Here is an 18,396-nt window from a genome sequence, read left to right on the forward strand (position 1 = left end):
TTCTCCAGGCAAGAATATTGGAGTGGGTTGCCATTTCCTTCTCCAGTGCACGAATGGGAAAAGTGAAAGTGAAGTCGCTCAGTCGTGTCCGACTCTTAGCGACCCCACGGACTGTAGCCTACCAGGCTCCTCCATCCATGGGATTTTCCAGGCGAGAGTACTGGAGTGGGGTGCCATTGCCTTCTCTGAAAAATGTCAACAGGCATCAGCAAAGATGCCCTGGGCAAGGGTGGAGGGCAAAAATTACTCCCATTGAGAACTGCTGTCTTAGAATGAGTGCCTGCAGAAATGCACAGGCATTGAGATGGGGCTGACAGGGTAGCACTCTGGACCGAGTGCCAGAAACGACCCCTGAAGAGCTGATACTGGGACCCGAAGGACAAGCGGGAGCAGATCTTACAAAAAGCAAGAGGTATTCTAGGCAGAGGGGCTGGGGAGTGCAAAATCCCAGAGGTGGGCTTGTCTGTGTGTTTAGGGAGATTAAGGCCAGTGTGGCTGGAGATGGTGGTCAGTATCTGGGAGGAGTGGAGTTGGGACAGCCGTTGGGGAGCAACCACAGTGGGGAATGTGGGTTACTTTGATTCCCCAAAAGTGCTGTGGATGGTATCTCCCTAGTCATGTGAAACTCGCATCTTCTCAGGACTCGCAACTGGGGAGAACTGCCCACTTCCTGGCAAACACCTGGATAGGGCTTCAGAGTTCTAACATCTGCCCCATGAGAGGGACTTCCCTGGTGGTGCAGTGGTAAAGAATCCCCCTGTATATGCAGCAAATGCAAAGACACAGGTTCGATCCCTGGGTTGGGAAGATCCCCTTGAGAAAGAAAATGGCTGCCCACTCCAATATTCTTACCTGGAGAACCCCATGGACAGAGGAGCCTGGCGGGCTACAGTCCATTGGGTGGCAAAGAGTCAGACACGACTGAGCACAAGAAGGCCCTTGGCGTTGAGTGTTCCTTGCAGACCAGAGGGCTGCCTTTGGTTTTTCTGGGTTTTTTTTGGTCACCCCGCATGGCATGTGGGATCTTAGTTCCCTGACCGGGGATCAAACTTGAGCCCACTGTACAGCCAGGAAAGTCCCGGGAGGGCTGCATTTGAAGGGGAGCGAGACCTCGCCCCTTCACACTGCCAGAGCTACAGCCCTGTGGTCTCCCCCCTGCAGGCTCACCCACCCTGAGGTCAGCCAAGTGGTTAATGCGGAAGGTTAAGAAGCTGCGGCTGGACAACGTGAACACAGGACATTGGAGAAGGTAAGGGGCACCTGGGGATCCCTGGTTGGTGGGGACATCGCAGAGGTTCCTGAATTTCTGATGGAATCTTAGGTCTGGAGGGTCGAAGACAAACCTTGGCTGTCTCCAGGTTTCTGGTTTTCCCCAGGGTGTGCTTCTGGCTCTTCTGTGAGTGCGGCAGCGTGGGCTAGCAGGTTACTCAGCCTCAGCATTTAAAAAATATATTTTTATTTATTTATCTGGCTGTGCTGGGTCTTAGTTGTGGCCTTCAAACTCTTAGTTGCAGCATGAGAGATATAGTTCCCTGACCAGGGATCGACCCGGGCCCCCTGCATGGGCAATGTGGAAGTTCCAGCCTTGGTATTTTCGCCACTGGGCTAGGTCCTTTAGTGCCTGCCCTGGCATTGCAGGAGTAGAGCACCCACCCCCACCCCCAGTCAGGACAACCCCAAGTGTCCCCTGGGGAGGAGACTGAGAACCACAGGCCAGATGGTCAGGATGTGAGCTTAGGGCTCTTGCCCTTTCTTGTGGGGAAGGTTGGATGGCCCACTTGACCTCAGAGCCTGCTTTCCAGTCACCTTTAGGGAAGAGCCCAGAACTCGCTTTCCAAGGTTTCAGTGAGGATCGAATACAGTTATCCTCACAAGGCCCAGTCACTCGTCCATTCTACATTTGGAGCCTGGCATGAGAGGAAGGGACCATGAAAATTCCTTAGCTGAGCCGATCTCTGTCAGTATCAGTTTTCTGATCCGCAGGCTCACCTGCTTTCAGTGAGTGCAAGGATCGGGGCAGGGGTGGGCAGGAAGGGAACAGAAGACGGTTCTGGAAGACAGGGCTGGCATTAAGTGCGTGATTTGTTTCCCAGATGTGGCTCTGAGCTTGTGTGGTGCCCGCGCATTCAGGCGTCGGTTCACAATGGGGCTGGAGTCGCCTCTTCCTTGTGCACCAGGTCTGAGGCAGGCATGAGCTGGGCTGCACATGGACTTGTAGAAGCTGAAGGCCTGGGCGGTGCTGGGGGTGGCCCTCATAGAGCGGAGGATGGCTTGCTGTTTCCGGGGAGCCCCCAGCAGGAGGGGTGCTATGAGGTCCCTGAGGCCACTCCCAGGCGTTTCTGAAGTGTGGTGGCCCCGGCCCCTACCTCCCTTCGTCTGGCGCCTCCTGCCTTCTTGCCTTCCGCCTGCTTCCCTCATCACCTGGGCCTCTGGCTGATACCCCGGGGGTAGGTGGTCCCAGCTTGAGAGGTGCCGGCTCAGTCATGTCTCAGAAGCTGAGTGGGCCTTGACAGTGACCCTGCTGGCAGGTCCCGACCTGGGTGCTGGTGGTGGTGTGGGCTGTGGGCTGTCCTATCGATTGGCAGAAGGAAGGCGTAGGTGGGTCTGGCCTAGGTGGCTTGGAATCCGCTTTCATTTCCCCAGCTGTGTAAACTCTTGAGTCAAGAAGCCGAGCCCCAGCTGGCGCTGAATGAGATAGGGCCGGCACAGGCTTGCTTCCCGAGGGCTGCAGTCTGTTCACCTGTTCCCCTCTCCGAGCCTCTCTTTCTGCCCCTGGGGAGGAGAGAGGCGAGCCGAGGGCCGGGGCCCAGCAGCAAGTGTTGGCCTGCCTGCGAGCTTGGGCTGCCCAGCCACGTCTAGAAGGTTCCTAGAAGGTCCTCCCGATGTTTCATTTTGTTTCTCATCTCCTGGATCGTGTTTTTGCTTCCTGGGCTCTCTGCACTGATCGGAGGCAAGATCATTTTTATTTTCCTTTGCTGTGGATATAAGCCATGAGATTCCATGAGGGTTTTTGCCAGGCTTGCTTTCTGCCTCTGGGGTCCTCCATGGGAGCACGCGAGGCCAGTTTGTTTTTCTGCCGTGATCGCAGCTGGAATTGTGGTGGCAGTGTTGAGAGGGAGGCGGGGGCAGGTGGGCAGGGCTTGGCTTGGTTAGGGGACTTGCCCTGCCTTGGTTTTCTGAGCTTGTTGTCAACAGTGCTGGGGCTGCGTGGGCTCTGTAGTGCCCAGCTGGTCCTGGCCCGGCCCCTTCCCAGCCCCGCCCATGGCCCCTGCTGCCCCCGAGGTGAACTGTAGCTCTGTGGCAGGCCAGGATAGGCCATGGGCGTCCCTCGGCAAGGGTGCCGTCCTGCCAGGGTTGGCTTTATTTGACTTAAGGGCCCCAAAGGCTCTGATGGCCTGTGGTCCATGTCTTCAGAGCCAGCATGGGGGCAGCTGAAGTGTCTGGGGGGCAGGCCACGTCAGTTTGTTGCCCCTCCCCCAGCTCAGCTGGGTCAGAGAGGACCAAGCAGGGGTGAGTCTGAAGATCAGCCTACAGTGGGTGCTCAGCAGCCATGGGTGCCTCCCCGTGTCTCTTTCTCCTGTTGCCTCTCACAGCGGGCAGGGATCTCCTACTAGCAAGGGGCAAAGCCTTCTGGAAGTCTTAAGGCCCCCACATGAAGGTGGAGCCCTAGCTCTGTCCACGACTTTGAAAGCCAGTTCCTCCTACAAAGGAACATGTACGTGTGCCCACAGAGGCACTAATTCCAGAGGATGAGGTATCCCGGAGTCTAAGCAAGACCTTTGGCTATTTGATGCCCTCGCAGGAGATCCAGGCTGGCTTGCCCAGACGACCCTGGCTCTTCTAGAACCAGGTCACCGAGGCTGTGTTTAGATTTCCATAAAATAAATATTTGCCTGGCCAGTCTAGTTCAGTCAAGAAGCCACTAGTGCGGGGGGTGGGGGTGGGGTTATTACATAGCAGCAACCTTCCCTGGAGTGGGCGGAGAGAGTAGAGTGGCCTCTGGGGAAAGGGGTGCCTGTCCATCCTCTCACCTGAGGCTCTCTGATGACCAGCAGATGTCTGCCTGGCTCTCTGAGCCCCTCTGGTGAGATGGGACAGCTTCCCCTGCTGGCTGGCGAGCTGACAGCATGGGCCACTTGATTTGCCCACCTGCTCCTTATGCTCAGTTCTTGGGGTGTGAGAGAGTGTCTCCCAGTGGAGATTGTCACCCTGTGGCTCTCCAAGGAACGCCTCCCTTGCGCTAGGGGCCGTATAAGGTTCCAGGGACACTGCCATGGCCAGAACAGACATGGGGAAGGGGGGCTGGGTGGGGACAGGCAGGGAATCCGTAAACAGTCACCATGACAAAACACTCTGAAGGTGGAGCAGCCAGGGGGCAAGTGAAAGATGGATGGACAGTTTTGGTCCAGATGGCCATCCACAGCCCTGACAGACACTTACGCTGAGATCTGATTAGAAGCTAGTCCAGTATGGAGTGGGGCAGAGGTGTTCCAGGCAGAAGGCCAGCACAGACAAAGGCTCTGGGGTGGGAAGGAGCCTGGCTTGTGTGCGAAGCTGAAAGAAGGCCTAGATTGATGAAGGGGGGTGAGGTTTGAAGGCCTGGCAGAGGTCAGAGGACAAAAGCCAGCAAAGGCCATGTGAGTGCTTGGTTTTACCCCAGGTGAGTGCAGGAAACCACAGAAGGGTTCTAAGTCGCAGGATCAGATTTGCAATGTGTGCGAGGTTGAGCTGGCAGACAGTGGCAGTGTTTCAGGCAGGAGGTGCTGGTGGTGGGGGTCTGCAGGTTCGTGGCTGGAAAGAAGTGGAAGAATTTGAGGGATCCTCAGTGGGTGGGGCAGGGTGCCCAGGGGTGGGGCCTGGCCAGGGGAGTCGAGGGTAGGGGGCAGCTTGTGAGCGGAACTTGGGTGCCACCCTGCTTCTCATCGTCTTCCCACCTGTCCTTCCCTCCCTCCCCCACCCTCCTCGTAGCTTCTCACTGAATTCCCAGGGGGCGGAGAGGATGGCCACTGGGTCGCCGACGTCTGAGCGGGTCGACGCGGCGGAGACGGAGGACCCGGCGTCCCGCTTCCAGGTGCAGAAGCACTCGTGGGAGGGGCTCCGCAGCATCATCCACGGTAGCCGCAAGAACTCGGGCCTCGTGGTCAACAAGGCGCCGCACGACTTCCAGTTCGTGCAGAAGACTGACGAGTCAGGCCCCCACTCCCACCGCCTCTACTACCTGGGTAAGGCCCCTGGACTCCCCGCCCCTGTGCCACGTTTCCAGGCCAGCTGTTACGACGTCCTCTCGTCCCCAGAGAGCAGCCAGTCCAGTGAGTCAGAAGGTCCAGACAGAGGGCTGGGCCTGGGGCAAGCTGTTCCGCAGATGATGTGGTCCCACCCACAGGTGATGGCTGTGAACAGTGACAGCCTGGGGCAAGGGTCCCCCAGGGCCTCAGCTGTGTGGTGGCCAGCACAGAGGGCAGTCCTGCTCCATCCATGTAGCAGCAGCTCCAGGTTTGGGCCTGGTAGGTGAGCCCAAGGCCTGAGATTGTTTCCAGTGCCTGTCAGCTAGGCCCACCCCCTGAGTCACTTCCCAGCAGCCTGGGCTGGGCCGGGGTGGCTGGTGAGCAATGTGACTCCCCACAGTGGGAGTGGAAGGTCACTCCTGTGGAGGCTTGCTGGCTCGTGGAGTGTTGAGAAGGACCCTGAGGCTCACAGAGAGGTGGCACGATTGCATCACCATGGGCGGATGGTTGGGGGTTTGCTCTCCCGGTCCTGGATCCCTGGATAAGCATGTCAGTTGCTGCTCACTTCCGCCTCCTGGGGTGTGCCTCGATGCAGGGCTTCCTACGTCGGCAGTTCTACGCTTGTGTTCCCCGCTGGCCTTCGGGGCATGATGTGGCCTCACGCACACCTGTGGCCTCAATAGCTGGGCCCGGCCTGGCTCCTAGGAGGTGGATGACAGATACCCGTTGAGCAAATGAATATTGCCTGAGGGTCTTCCAAGCCAAGAAGGAACGGCGCCAGTCATGTTCCTTTGGACACAGCCTGACCCGTGATTGTTGATCCGAGGCAGGTTTTTAACCCCAGCTCTGGACCTTCGGGGGCTGGGTCACCCTCCACATACCCTCAGCCCGAGCCCGGTCAGCCCTTGGTCAGTATTGGAATGAGTGATGGAGCGAACGTACAAGTGAAGGTCGTCCCCCATCCAATGCTTCCCCCACTCCAAGGCCCATGACAGTGACTGCGGGGGCTGCCAGATGCTCTCCCTCCCTGCAGAGGCCCACGTGGAGACCAGATGGCTGTTTGGCAGGCGGAGTCAGAAAGAGGAATGGTCTAGAAGGGTCCATGAGCAGCGGCCGGATGTTTTTAGAAATCCAGTTGTGCTGTTGTGCGGCCACACCCGTGGGTGTACAGACCATCTCGGGCGGCTTTCGAGCGTAACTGGGACAGAGGTTATGTGGGCTGCGCAGCCAAAAATACTTACTGTCTCTGGCCCCTGTGGAAAAAAGTTTGCCAGCTCTAGCCTAGGAGAGATTAGGGCAGGCTTCAGGTTTCATTTACCCCAGGGAGAGGAAAAAGAGAGGACTGAACGCGGCCCAGACTCTGTGACCGTGGCAAGCTACAGCCTCACTTTTTCTTTTTCCTGTGGTTCCATGGTCCCCGGTCCCTCCCCTGTCCCGCATGCGGTCTCACTTGGGTCCTTAGCTCGCTCAAGTTCAAGTTGCCCTCCCAGGTCAAGGTACTTGTATGAGTGTCCCAGGACAGCTGCTGAGACTAGTGACCACTGACCTGGTGGTTTAAAATGACAGAAGTGTATTTTGTCTCAGTGCTGGAGGCCAGAAGTCTGAAATCAGTTTCTCGGCCAAGAGCTGGGCGTCTGCAGGGCTGGTCGTCTTCCTGAGGCTCAAAGGGTAGGGGGATGTGTTCTTTGCCCCTCCAGCTCTTGGCAGCCGTCGGCATTCCTCGGCTTGTGGCTGCATTGCTGCAGTTTTTTGCCTCCATGATCACATCGCCTTCTCCTCTCCTGTGTGTCTGAAATCTCCCCGCCTCCCTCTTACCAGGCTCGTTAGGTCCCCCCTGCATAATCCAGCCTGATCTCCCCAGCTCGAGATCTTTACCATAATCCCAATGGTAAAGGCCCTCTCGCCAGGCAGTTACCATGCTCACCAGCTCCTGGAGTTAGAATCTGGGCGTCTTTGGGAGCCATCGTGAAGCCAACCACAGAGCTGCTAAAAGGGCAGAAACGCTCTGAGTTACTCTGAGCCTCATAGTAAAGATGTGGGTGTGTCAGGGACCTCCTCCAGCCCGCCCCATGCCTCTCAACACTGAGAAGCCTGAGCTAAGTGGAGTCCAGATATCCGCTTCATGTGTTTCTCTCTGTGGCTCCACCCTCACTCCCCACCTGCCTTCTGCTGCCACACTCCCAGGATCACACGTCTGGTTCCATCCACCAGCAGAAATGGACCACCTTTCTCTGAATATGATTGGCTCAATGTAGGTCAGATGTCCGCTCCTCTGATCGGCCTTGGCCTGTGTACACATCTGGGCCTGGGGTCTGCAGAAGGTTCTGAGAGCCCACCCCAGGGGTCTGGGCCCCTCCAGACAAGGGCAGTAGAGCCAATGAAACCCCGAAATGTGCCTAGAACAGCGCAGGCCATCCCACTTCTCTTGGGCTAGATCACCCTTGAGCTGATCCAGTCTGTATCACTCAGCACCCTGGGGTGCCCTTGACCTCATATCATGTCCAGGTTCCTGGATCAGGTCTCCCCCGAGCCCCCATGTATTTATAGCTCAGTGCTGGGGGAGTGCTGGTAGTAAGACACATTTATGGATTGAATAGAAAGGACCTCCCAGGTTGATGCCCAGCCTGCTCTGGTGCTCTGAGCATGTGGCCTGTCCCTCTGCTCCTCCGGGACCCCTGCCTCCCTGGCGGGCCCCATCACCACCCTTTGGGAAGTCTCTCTTGGAGCCCAGTGCATGTGGGACAGAGCAGAGAAGGGAACATGCCTGCTGCTGTCCCGGAAGACGGGCTCCGGTTCCAGGGCTCCACTGCTCCTAGTGGGTCGGCTCCTCCCTGCTGCAAATGGGTGTCCCGTGTCCAGCAGAGGAGGGCACAGGGCCCCAGATGGCACTGGGAGTCCCTTCAGGCATAAGGGAGATCTCTTGTGTTCTGTGTCCAGGTCCTGGGCCACCTGACATGCTGGGGGGCTTTGGGATGGGGTGCTGAGATGGTGGAGCTGGTAAGAGAAGTGACAGCGAAAGTCAGTGACCATGCTCAGCCATCCCAGACCCTCACTGTGCACACTGATCCCCACCAACACCAGGGCCCAGGGCAGCTGCTTCAGGGAATGTGCCAGAGCACGTGTCCCTTTTCATGTCAGTGCTTATTAGTCAGTGGGGAGGGGAGGTGTCTCTGGTATTCTTTGGTAGGGCTGCACCACAACTTCCTGTCTGGAAGGCTTGGGCTCCCAGAGAGCCTGTGGACCGGGGCTGTCCAGAGCCCACAGAGCTTGGTTGAGAATGGCCACCTGCCCCCTCCCAGCTGTCCACACTGGCCCCCACACTGGGCCTTGTTTGTTTTTTAATTGAGAAGTAATTCACGTCCCATCAGATCCCTTCTCTTAAAGGCAGACGGCACGTGGTTTTGGGTACAGTCACAGGATTGCGCAACCATCCCCACTGTCTAGTTCCAGAACATTCCATCACCCCAGAAGGCAATCCCCATCCCCGTGAGCAGTCACCCCCCATCCCTGCCCCCAGCCCCTGCAACCACTGACTCGCTTCCTGTCTCTGGACTTGCCTGTCCTTGACATTTTACAAGAAAGGAGTCACCCACCACATGATTCCCGTCCCCACGTCTTGTGAACTTGGGAAGGTAGATGGCCCCATGGGTGGCCCGGGTGGGCAGTGTCAAGTCCATGCCTCTAGCTGGGAGTGAGTCTGGCTGCAGCAGCTTGGAGCAGCGGTCCCCAACCTTTTTGGCACCAGAGACCAGTTTCATGGAAGACAGTTTTTCTGCCAACTGGAGGTGGGATGGTTTCAGGAAGATTCTCACGAGGAGCTTGTAACCTGGGTTCCTCTTGTGTGCAGTTCACAGTAGGATTTGCTCCTAGGAGACTGATGCCGCTCATCTGACAGGGGGCAGGGCCCAGGTGGTAACACAAGCAATGGAAGCAACTGTGAACACAGATGAAGCTTTGCTCACTAGTGCTCCCCTCCTGATGTGAGGCCTGGTTCCAAAAGGGGTTAGGGACCCCTGGCTTAAAGTCCTTAGATGTTGAATTGTGAACACTTCTCACTTGTACGTCCAAGTTAGCTTTGCATTTTCACTTCTTTACCAACTATACTTATGAGCAAACTGTCACGAGTGGAAAATGCAAGTCGCTTACCGTATTGAGAAGCTACCTGTAAGAGTTACTGTGGTGGGACGGGTATTACTTGTGAAGCTCTGTTTAGCTCTAGAGGCACCAAACTTGGGGCCCCCAGCCTCCAGTCTTAGAAGTGAGGGTGCGTATGAGGACAGGAGGCCAGTACCAAACCCAGTCTTCCTCCTGGAGGAGTTTGGAATTGAAAGGGGTCAAAGAGAGGCAGCCGCTCTCTGTGACCCACTGTCAGTCATGGCGCATTCCTGGGCCACAGCCTGCTTCCAGGGAGCCCTGCCCCAGTCCCCCAGCTTGGTACCTGGAGAGCGGGGACCCACAAGCTCCCCGAGAGAACCATCCTGCTCTCACTGCTAACATTGTTAACAGCCATCATGCCATTGTCCATCAAGGCAGACACTTCGAGTTGGAAGATGTGTCTTTCCCGTATTTGCTGCTGTCTGTGCCAAGCACTCTGTACTTCTTCCCTCACTCACCCACACAGAGTTCTCCCCAGGCAGCCACTCTGCTCTACAGATGAGGTTAGATTAGATCAGCGGGTCTCAGTCGGGTGCTCCCAGGGAATGATGCTCAGTCGTGTCTGGGGGCATCCTGTGGTTGTCACACTGATGGGGCTCTTGGCATCCAGCGGGTGGGGCCGGGGAGGCTGCTTCACACCCTCCAGTGCCCAGGATGGCCCCGCAGAAGCTGACCAACCTGGTGTCAGCACCGCAGAGCAGGAGGGGCTGGGCTTGAATACCCTTCTCCCCGTCATTCTGGAGCTTTACCCTTCCTCTGATCCGAGACTTAATTCCTGGCCTTTGCAAGAGCCCATAGTAGAGCAGGATACATGACTGGAGCCCAACCTGTGGGGAGTCGGGGATCACTGACCCCCCCCGTTTTTTGTCCTCTTGGGTGCTTTTTGTTTAGTAACTGAGGCTGACATATTTGGCTCTAACATTTCAGGTGGAAGAGCCTGCTGCTCCTGCTGGCCAGTGTAAATTCTGTCTATGGATTCTCTGGGGAGGGACGTGCAGCCAAGGGGCTGGAGAAGCAGAAGCCAGCCAGGCCCAGTCCCCAGGAGCCGTGGGGAGTCTAGGTCCTAGGCCCGTCCCACCTGAGGCTCTCTTCTAGCCCTGGGCTAGGCTAGATAGAGTTGGCAAGGGCACCCACTCTGCTTTTCCTCTCTTCCCCACAAGGGATGCCTTATGGCAGCCGAGAGAACTCCCTCCTCTACTCCGAGATCCCCAGGAAGGTCCGCAAGGAGGCGCTGCTGCTCCTGTCGTGGAAGCAGATGCTGGATCACTTCCAGGTGAGCCCTGTGGTTGAGTCGGGCCCTCCCTGTGGCTGAGGCAGGCAGGTGCACTTGGCCTCTGAGGGGTCCCAGCCTTTCCCCCCGGGAGGAGTGCCCAGCCCTGGACACCTGCCATACACCCTCCTGCCGTCCCCTTCCCCTGGGGCACCCGAACCACAGCACAGGCTTGCGATGACAGCACCAGCTGGAAGCACTTCTCCCTTTAAAAGCCTCATCAAAAGCGTGCGAGTAACTTGGGCTTGAGGCACTTTTATAGACGTTTAGCTAATGACCCATGTGGTCCAAGTCACCTTGCTTCCAAAAAGGATGTGGCTGGTGAGCGGGGAGAGTGCCTTTTGTACTGGTTTACATTGACTGCCTTTAGATCATAAATATATGACAGTACTCCGGGGAGAGGACCCATGCAGCCCTCTCCCCTTTGCCTGTCGCCTGTCCTGGACAGAAGTCGCCAAGCCCACCAACTCCTATTTGCATGGCTTTCCTTGCAACGGGGGTGGGGAGGCTCATTTGCTTTGGATTCTGCTCTTTAGAAACACATTTCTGGAATCTCCCTTCTGCGGTCCAGTGGTTAGGACTCCACGCTTCCACTGCAGGGGGCAAAGGGTCGATATCTAGTCCCCCCTGCAGGGGGAACTAAGATCCTGCCGGCCTCACAGCCTGGCCAGAGAAAAAGAAATTAAAGAAATTTAAAAAATAAAAATGTGTTTCTTCCTTTTAATGTTTCTCTGAATTCCCACGTGATCTTCAGAATTCCCCATGGGGCAGCTGCATGGTGTCCCCCATAGTGCACCTGCTCACCTGCCCGCTGCCCCCACCCCAGGTCAGGCATCTGGGTGGTCCTGAATCTGCCCGTCCCCTCCCCAGCACAGACAGTGGGAACATGTGGTGGGTGGGATGAGCTCAGATGTTCTGGCAGGAAGGGACTGTGATCGAGGTTGGAGGGCAGGGGTCTGTAGGGCGGCACTGCTTGGGGGCCCGGCCCTGTCTGTCTGGGAGAGGGTCGGTGGGGAAAGGGGGCTGGGGCCTCGGCTGCTGACGCTGATGTCCCCCTTGTGTCCCCAGGCCACGCCGCACCACGGCGTCTACTCCCGGGAGGAGGAGCTGCTGCGGGAGCGGAAACGCCTGGGCGTCTTCGGCATCACCTCCTACGACTTCCACAGTGAGAGCGGCCTCTTCCTTTTCCAGGCCAGCAACAGCCTCTTCCACTGCCGGGACGGTGGCAAGAATGGCTTCATGGTGAGCCGCACTCGCTGGTGGGGAGGACAGGGGAATGGCTGGGGCCTCCCGCCCCGCTGAGCCAGGCCTCTCTGTCTGCAGGTGTCCCCCATGAAGCCCCTGGAGATCAAGACCCAGTGTTCGGGGCCACGGATGGACCCTAAGATCTGTCCCGCCGACCCTGCTTTCTTCTCCTTCATCAACAACAGCGACTTGTGGGTGGCCAACATTGAGACGGGCGAGGAACGGAGGCTGACCTTCTGCCACAAGGGTGAGGCCGGGCGGGGGGTGGGGTGGGGGTAGATGTGGGGGCGATGGGAACACCACCGCCACTACCTACCAGCCCCCCTCCCTGTGTCCCTATGTGTGTCCCTATGTGGAGGGTGGGGCGGATGGGAAGCCGCTCCCCCTTGTGGTCAGTCCCCACAGCCACCACTCCAGCTTCTGCTGGAGACCCTTGCCCCACCATGCGCCCCCACCAGACCACCAGCACCTGCCCAGAGCCTGGTCTCCTAGCCACCACAACCTCCCACCCCACCCCCACGGTAGCCCCACAGAGTCCAGCTGCCTTGCTTTCCTCTGTGAATCTCCCAGGCCATGGGGGCCTGGCCTGCCCGCTAGATGCTGCCCATCTCAGCCTTCCTACCCCTGCCCTCCTGTCGCCCTCCACGCTTCCAGCCCAGAGCTCAGCAGACCCGGGCTTGCCTCAGGTGCCTGCCTGCCTGGTGTGATGTCACCCCTATGCAGATGCCTGTGGAAATGCGAGGGCTATGGCCGATTCCTGCCTACCATCCTGCCCCAGGATGGGGCAGGTCCTGGTGCCCTCTTGATAAGCCTGAGCTTCTTAGCTGGGGTGACTGGGACACTGGCCATGTGCTGAGACATTGTTAGCTGTCACAGCAGGGCAAGGATGCGCCTGGCATGGAGTGGGTGGGGTGGCGATACTGCTCTACACCCCATGGCGCCCAGTGCGGTCCCCAGGATGGCCCCCACCATCAGCAGTACCAGGAGAGCAGCCCTCCTCCGAACCAGACCCCTCATCTCCCGTCTGGCTGTGTCCTCTCCAGGCTTGTCCAGTGTCCTTGATGACCCCAAGTCTGCGGGTGTGGCCACCTTTGTCATCCAGGAGGAATTTGACCGCTTCACTGGCTACTGGTGGTGCCCCACAGCCTCTTGGGAGGGTAAGTGCCTCTCTGGTTTAAAAACACTTGTGCAAGGAACTTCCCTGGTGATCCAGGGGTTGCGACTCTGCGCTTCCACTGCAGGGGGTGCGAGTTTGATCCCTGGCTGGGGTACTAAGATCCCTCATGCTGCAAGGTGCTGCAAAAAAATAAATAAACACGCTTCTGCAAATGCTCTTCTATTAACAGAAATGCAGTATCCATGCTAGTCTACTCTTCACGCTTTTCATTGAAGATCAGCCTCGGCCAGCTTGCTGTCGACATTCAGGCCGCTGTTACAGAATACCACAGCCAGGGCAGCTTATAAACAACAGATGTTTATTTCTCACTGTTGCAGGGACTGGGAGTCCACGACCAAGGCAGATTTGTTGTCTGATGAGGGACTTTCCCTGGCTCCCGGGTGCCGTCTTACCTCCCTGTCCTCATGTGCTGAAGGGGCAGGGAGTTTTCTGGGGTCTTCTTTTTGTAAGGGCACTAATCCCCTTCACAAGGGCTCCACCCTCATGACCTGATCACGTCTTGAAGCCCCCACCTCCCAGTACATCACACTGAATAGTGGGGAGCTAGGATCTACCATTTGAATTTGGGGGGGATGCACACATTCAGTCCGTTGCAATCAGAACACAGAGAATCAGTCCTCTACCTGTGGATGTCTTGAGTGCCACAGCTAGAGAGTAGCCCCACTAGCTGAAACTTGAGAAAGCCCACTTGCAGCAGTGAAGACCCATCTCAGCTATAAATTAATTTAAAAACAGGAAAGAAAAGAAAATCCCACCTTAGAGAAATTCCCAGCTGGAGGAGAGATGAGTTGAAGCTACATGCACCTGGAAGTTTGATGGGTTTTGCTAACAAATTAGGAAGAAGCCAAAGCAGTGGGCCCTTTTGTATCTATTTTTCTTAGCTGTGCCTAAGGTCAGGATGTGTCACCTCTTCCCTGTTCAGCAGAGCACAGTCTGTCTTCTGAGCGAGGGAACAGTCATTTCCAGGGCCTGTGAGTAATGTCAGACCCTCCACAGCATAAGCAGAACTGGCCCAGGCCTCCACTGCTCAGAGTCCCTCTGACTTGAGCGCCAGTGGGCGTGGGGCCACAAAACCCAAGATCCTGGGGACCAGACACTGGTGTCCACCGCCGCAGCCATGCACCACTCCATTGGCCATCCACTTCCACCTTTACATCAGCTCACCTTTTCCTTAAGTTGATTTGTAAAGAAAACGTCGTGGTCCAACCATGAATACAAGCTCAGCCTGCAAATTGTGCAGTGGGGAGAAACCAGTGCCATACACTCTAGCCAGCACCCAGGTAGAGGTTGAATTGTCAGGGTTGGGTAGGCTGCTGGCACTCCCGAGACCTGGCAGGGATCAGCATGTTTCTGGGGAGGACACTGTCCACACTCCTCCGTCTGGCCAGTGTCTTTCACCACCGCAACACCTGGTGTGCCTGAGGCCCACCAGGGAGAAGGGCTCCAGGTCAGAAGTCGGGGTCGGGTCAGGTCACTCTGCTCATGACTCTGCCTGCCAGAAGCAGGTGACTGTCCCATCCTTCAACTTCATGGTCTATAAAACGAGGGCTCCTCCCCTTGTCCCTGTGGGCATGGAGGCAGGCTTCTTCTCTGTGGGGGGCTGTGGTCTCTCAAGCTTTCATGACAACCACAGATGTCTCCAGACACAGCATAGGTCCCTTGTGGACACAGAATGACCCCTGCTGTCATCCGCTGGCCTTGATGACGTCAGGGTTCTCACTCTGCTATTCTCAGCAGCTCAGAACCCCTCAGATGAGCCCCTCGCTTGCAGGAGCCCAGGGGCGCTCACTCCGCTTGCTGTAACAAGCACCCTGCAGAGCAGGTGTGGAGATCTGCAGGCCAAGTGGGCTTAACCACACTTGGCAGATGTTGTTGGTCCACCCTAGCGAGTTAGACGAGGGTAAAAGATGCAGAGGGGACCCTTCTCAGGGACCAAGGAAGGAATGGCTGTGGGCTCCGTCCCCTTGACCTTGGCACTGGCAGCCCCCGTGCCATTTGCTAAGCCAGCAGCTCCTGGCTACTCGCTTCCTTCTCCTGACAATGTTCACAGCACCCTTTCTTGCCCCAGCCCTGAGTGCTGGTTTGCTCGGGTGGGTGTGACCACGTCCCACAGATGGAGCAGCTTGGACGTCACAGCTTGGAGACTGGACGTCCTAGGTGGAGGCACTGGCAGCTTTGGGTGTCTGGGCCCCACCATGGTGGAGCAGAGTCCTGTGTGGGCAGGAGTAGGGGACAGCAGGGGGATGCCTGGCACCCTCAGCAGGTGCCCCTCTCCCTCCCAGGGTCAGAAGGCTGCAAGACGCTGCGGATCCTGTACGAGGAAGTGGACGAGTCTGAGGTGGAGATCATCCACGTGCCCTCCCCTGCGCTGGAGGAAAGGAAGACGGATTCCTACCGGTACCCCCGGACAGGTGAGGGCCTGGGATAGGTCAGGGCCCAGGACAGGTCAGGGCATCTCGGAGACGTCCGAAGCCTCGTAGAACACAGTGAGGCACCAACCAGGATGGGCCCACAGGATCCAGGCAGGGATGGACCCAAAGAAGCAGGCTGGGCTCAGGAACAACAGCCAGGCCAGCGCCACCATCAGTGGTGACTGGCGTCCTGCCTTGGGGCCCAGGAGACAACAGGAGCCCTGGGGAATTAGTGGAGGATGTGGCCCCTCCGAGGACGCTTCGGACACTCACTGCCTTGTGAGAGTACAGAGTTTGCCCCGTGTCTCAAGAGCAGCCAGAAATCCAGACTCACGCACAAAATCTACCAATTTATTTTTTTTTAATGTGGACCATTTTTAAAGGTTTTATTGAATTTTTTTATAACATTGCTTCTGTTTTATATTTCAGTTTTTAGCCAAGAGGCTTGTGAGATCTTAGCCCCCTGACCAGGGATCAAACCGAGTTTTAACCACTGAACCACCACTTAAGCTCCGAGTCTTAACCACTGAACCACCAAGTCCCAGAAATCTACCAATTCTTAAACATGTCTCAAATTATTTAAAAATACTTTTAGTGGGACTACCCTGGCGTCCAGTGGTTAAGACTTTGCCTTCCAATGCAGGGGGTGCGTTCAATCCCTGGTTGGAGAGCCAGGATCCCACATGCCATGCTAGGTGCAGTCACACAATTTTAAAAAAGAAAAACAAACTTGGTGAGCCACACAAAATACTCATGCAGGCCAGGTTTAGCATCTTCGGGGCCCCCGTGGAAGCCTCTGAGAGACTTGTTCCTGCCGACTGTGGGCTGTGCTAGGCAGAGCCTTCCTGGGGAAACTTCCAGGCCCTGGTGTGAATGGGGAGGTCAGTCTTTCTCTTCCATTGCTAGAAAGGTGAGAAAGCGGAGCTCCAAGATACAACCTGCCAGGGCGCTAGAGCCATGAGGCCAGAGCTGAGACATGTCATAGGAACTGAATCCCGCCCTGGAGAGCCTGTCTCAGCCACCCCAGCCTATAGGCTGCCTGCTTCCTAACTGCTGAGCACCGGCTGTTGCCAGACATGGGCCCTGTTTCTGCATCATGGGTGCTTTTATTAGGGGTGTGTGCTGTCTTTGCCAGAGAAGGCAATGGCACCCCACTCCAGTACTCTTGCCTGGAAAATCCCATGGATGGAGGAGCCTGGTAGGCTAGAGTCCATGGGGTCGCTAAGAGTCGGACGACTGAGCGACTTCACTTTCACTTTTCCCTTTCATGCACTGGAGAAGGAAACGGCCTTTGCCCCCAGGTTTCAAGGTCTCCTGAGGCAGGGAGATGTCTTCCTCCTGTCTTGTATCTCCCCGTGACCCCTGACCAGCCCAGGCCTGATCTCTATTCTTACACAGCAAAGATGTAGCCACATCACCAATGGGACCATGGTCCAGGCTCACAATCAGTCCTGCCTGGGGGCCTTTGTTTCCCAGGCCAGAGAGGGTGACACACCCACAGAGGGACCTTTGGACAGTTGGTGCCTTCCTCCCCTCCCACCATGTCAGCTGGGTCACAGCCTGTGAGCATCACCTGCACCCCCCAGCCCAGCTGCTGCCCCAACACCTGCTATCAGCCCTCTTGGTCCACCTGCCAGGTCCACCTCGCTTTCATTTCTGCAGGCAGCAAGAACCCCAAGATCGCCTTGAAACTGGCTGAGTTCCAGACCGACAGTCAGGGCAAAGTAAGTGTGGCTGGGGCGCCTGGAAGAAGCATCCAGATGAGGAGGGGAGGCCGGGGTCTGTGCTGGGAGATCAGGTGGTCCCTCACCCCCTCACTCCAGGGCAGGTACTTCTCTGGCCAACTGAAGCCAAAGAGGCTCCACCCGGAGCCCCAGCTTCCAGGCTGCACCCTTCCACCCATCACCCTGAACCTGGACTCAGACAGGGAGTGGCCCTGAGGTACAGAGAGGGGACCCATATGAGTGAGCTTCGAGCAGAGGCCCTGCAGGAGTTGGGCTACCCAGAAGGGCGGTGGCTTGCAGAGCTTTCAGAACAGAGAGCCCAGGGAGCGGGGGTGCAGTCACCTGGGGGACCTGACCTTAGACCAAGGGTACCCCCGCCTCCGACTCTGGGCAGTTCCTTATCTATCACTTCAGCAGACGCATCAGTGTTCCAGACCCTTCTCTCCGTCACCTAGTCAGCATCACAGATGGGGGTCCTCATCACCCAGGGAGTCACTCTTCAGGTTCTACAGCCAGGAGGGCAGAGGAGGCTGTGGGGAGAAGGGTGGCGGAGGATGCCCAACTCCATGTGAGGATGTCGAGGGGATGCCCCTCATGGCAGCGATCAGAGCAGGCTGGTGAGCCGGAAAGCCCCTTCGTATTTTAGCCAGAATGGCTTCTGGTGTAACGTTTCAGAAAAGTGCCTGAGATAAACTACACTTATTTTCACAGTCTAGGGGTTGGTTTTGGTTTGGGCATGAGTAGGCACTAACCAAACCCCTTCTCCACTCCTGACCAGAATGTTCTGGTGGATCCTCCAGGGACCTGCGCTAAGCAGCTTTGCCGAGCCCCACCAGCTGTTGTAAATGGTTCCAGGCACCCCCTCAGATGAGCAGGGTTCTGAGATGGCTGGGGGGTTTGCCCACTAACCCACAGCTGGGGGTTGCAGAGGTTGGGGGCAGGCCTAGGTGTGAGATGTGCTGGGCCCTGCTGGCCTCTCTCCCATCCACCCTCCCCAGATGCCCCACTAGCCCCGTGTCACCTCCAGGAAGCCGCAGGGGCCAGAGGCTTGTCTTGCCCAAGGCCACCTGGCTCTTCAGCAACAGCCATGTGGAACCCTTGGTTTCCAGTCAACAGGCTGTCACAGCATAGACCCCTGGGAGGCTTTAGTCCCCAAGGTCTGTCATCTCCTGTTCTGGAGGCTGAAGGT

At 57.1% G+C, this 18,396-nt stretch overlaps 1 protein-coding gene across 15 annotated transcripts in view; it reads left to right on the forward strand.

Annotated features, from left to right (window-relative positions):
* The window catches only part of DPP9 (dipeptidyl peptidase 9), a 38,345-nt gene that overhangs the window by 2,979 nt on the left and 16,970 nt on the right, over positions 1 to 18,396 (forward strand). For 13 of the 15 annotated variants that reach the window (XR_014056560.1, XR_014056562.1, XR_014056557.1 and 10 more), the window contains 8 exons: positions 1,162 to 1,249; positions 4,969 to 5,222; positions 10,541 to 10,653; positions 11,719 to 11,892; positions 11,974 to 12,142; positions 12,939 to 13,052; positions 15,355 to 15,483; positions 17,146 to 17,207. Coding sequence is in view for 7 of the 15 variants with exons in the window: in XM_081499656.1 (XP_081355782.1) it covers positions 1,194 to 1,249; positions 4,969 to 5,222; positions 10,541 to 10,653; positions 11,719 to 11,892; positions 11,974 to 12,142; positions 12,939 to 13,052; positions 15,355 to 15,483; positions 17,146 to 17,207 (1,071 nt within the window). In the remaining 8 variants the exon portion in view is untranslated. Of the gene's footprint in view, positions 1 to 1,131; positions 1,250 to 4,968; positions 5,223 to 10,540; positions 10,654 to 11,718; positions 11,893 to 11,973; positions 12,143 to 12,938; positions 13,053 to 15,354; positions 15,484 to 17,145; positions 17,208 to 18,396 lie in introns of all 15 variants that reach the window. The other 2 variants (XM_081499654.1, XM_081499657.1) reach the window with 2 other exon arrangements.

Source organism: Giraffa tippelskirchi, chromosome 6, assembly GCF_054371585.1.
Source record: "Giraffa tippelskirchi isolate mGirTip1 chromosome 6, T2T-mGirTip1v1.2.pri, whole genome shotgun sequence".
NCBI classification, from domain to species: domain Eukaryota; kingdom Metazoa; phylum Chordata; class Mammalia; order Artiodactyla; family Giraffidae; genus Giraffa; species Giraffa tippelskirchi.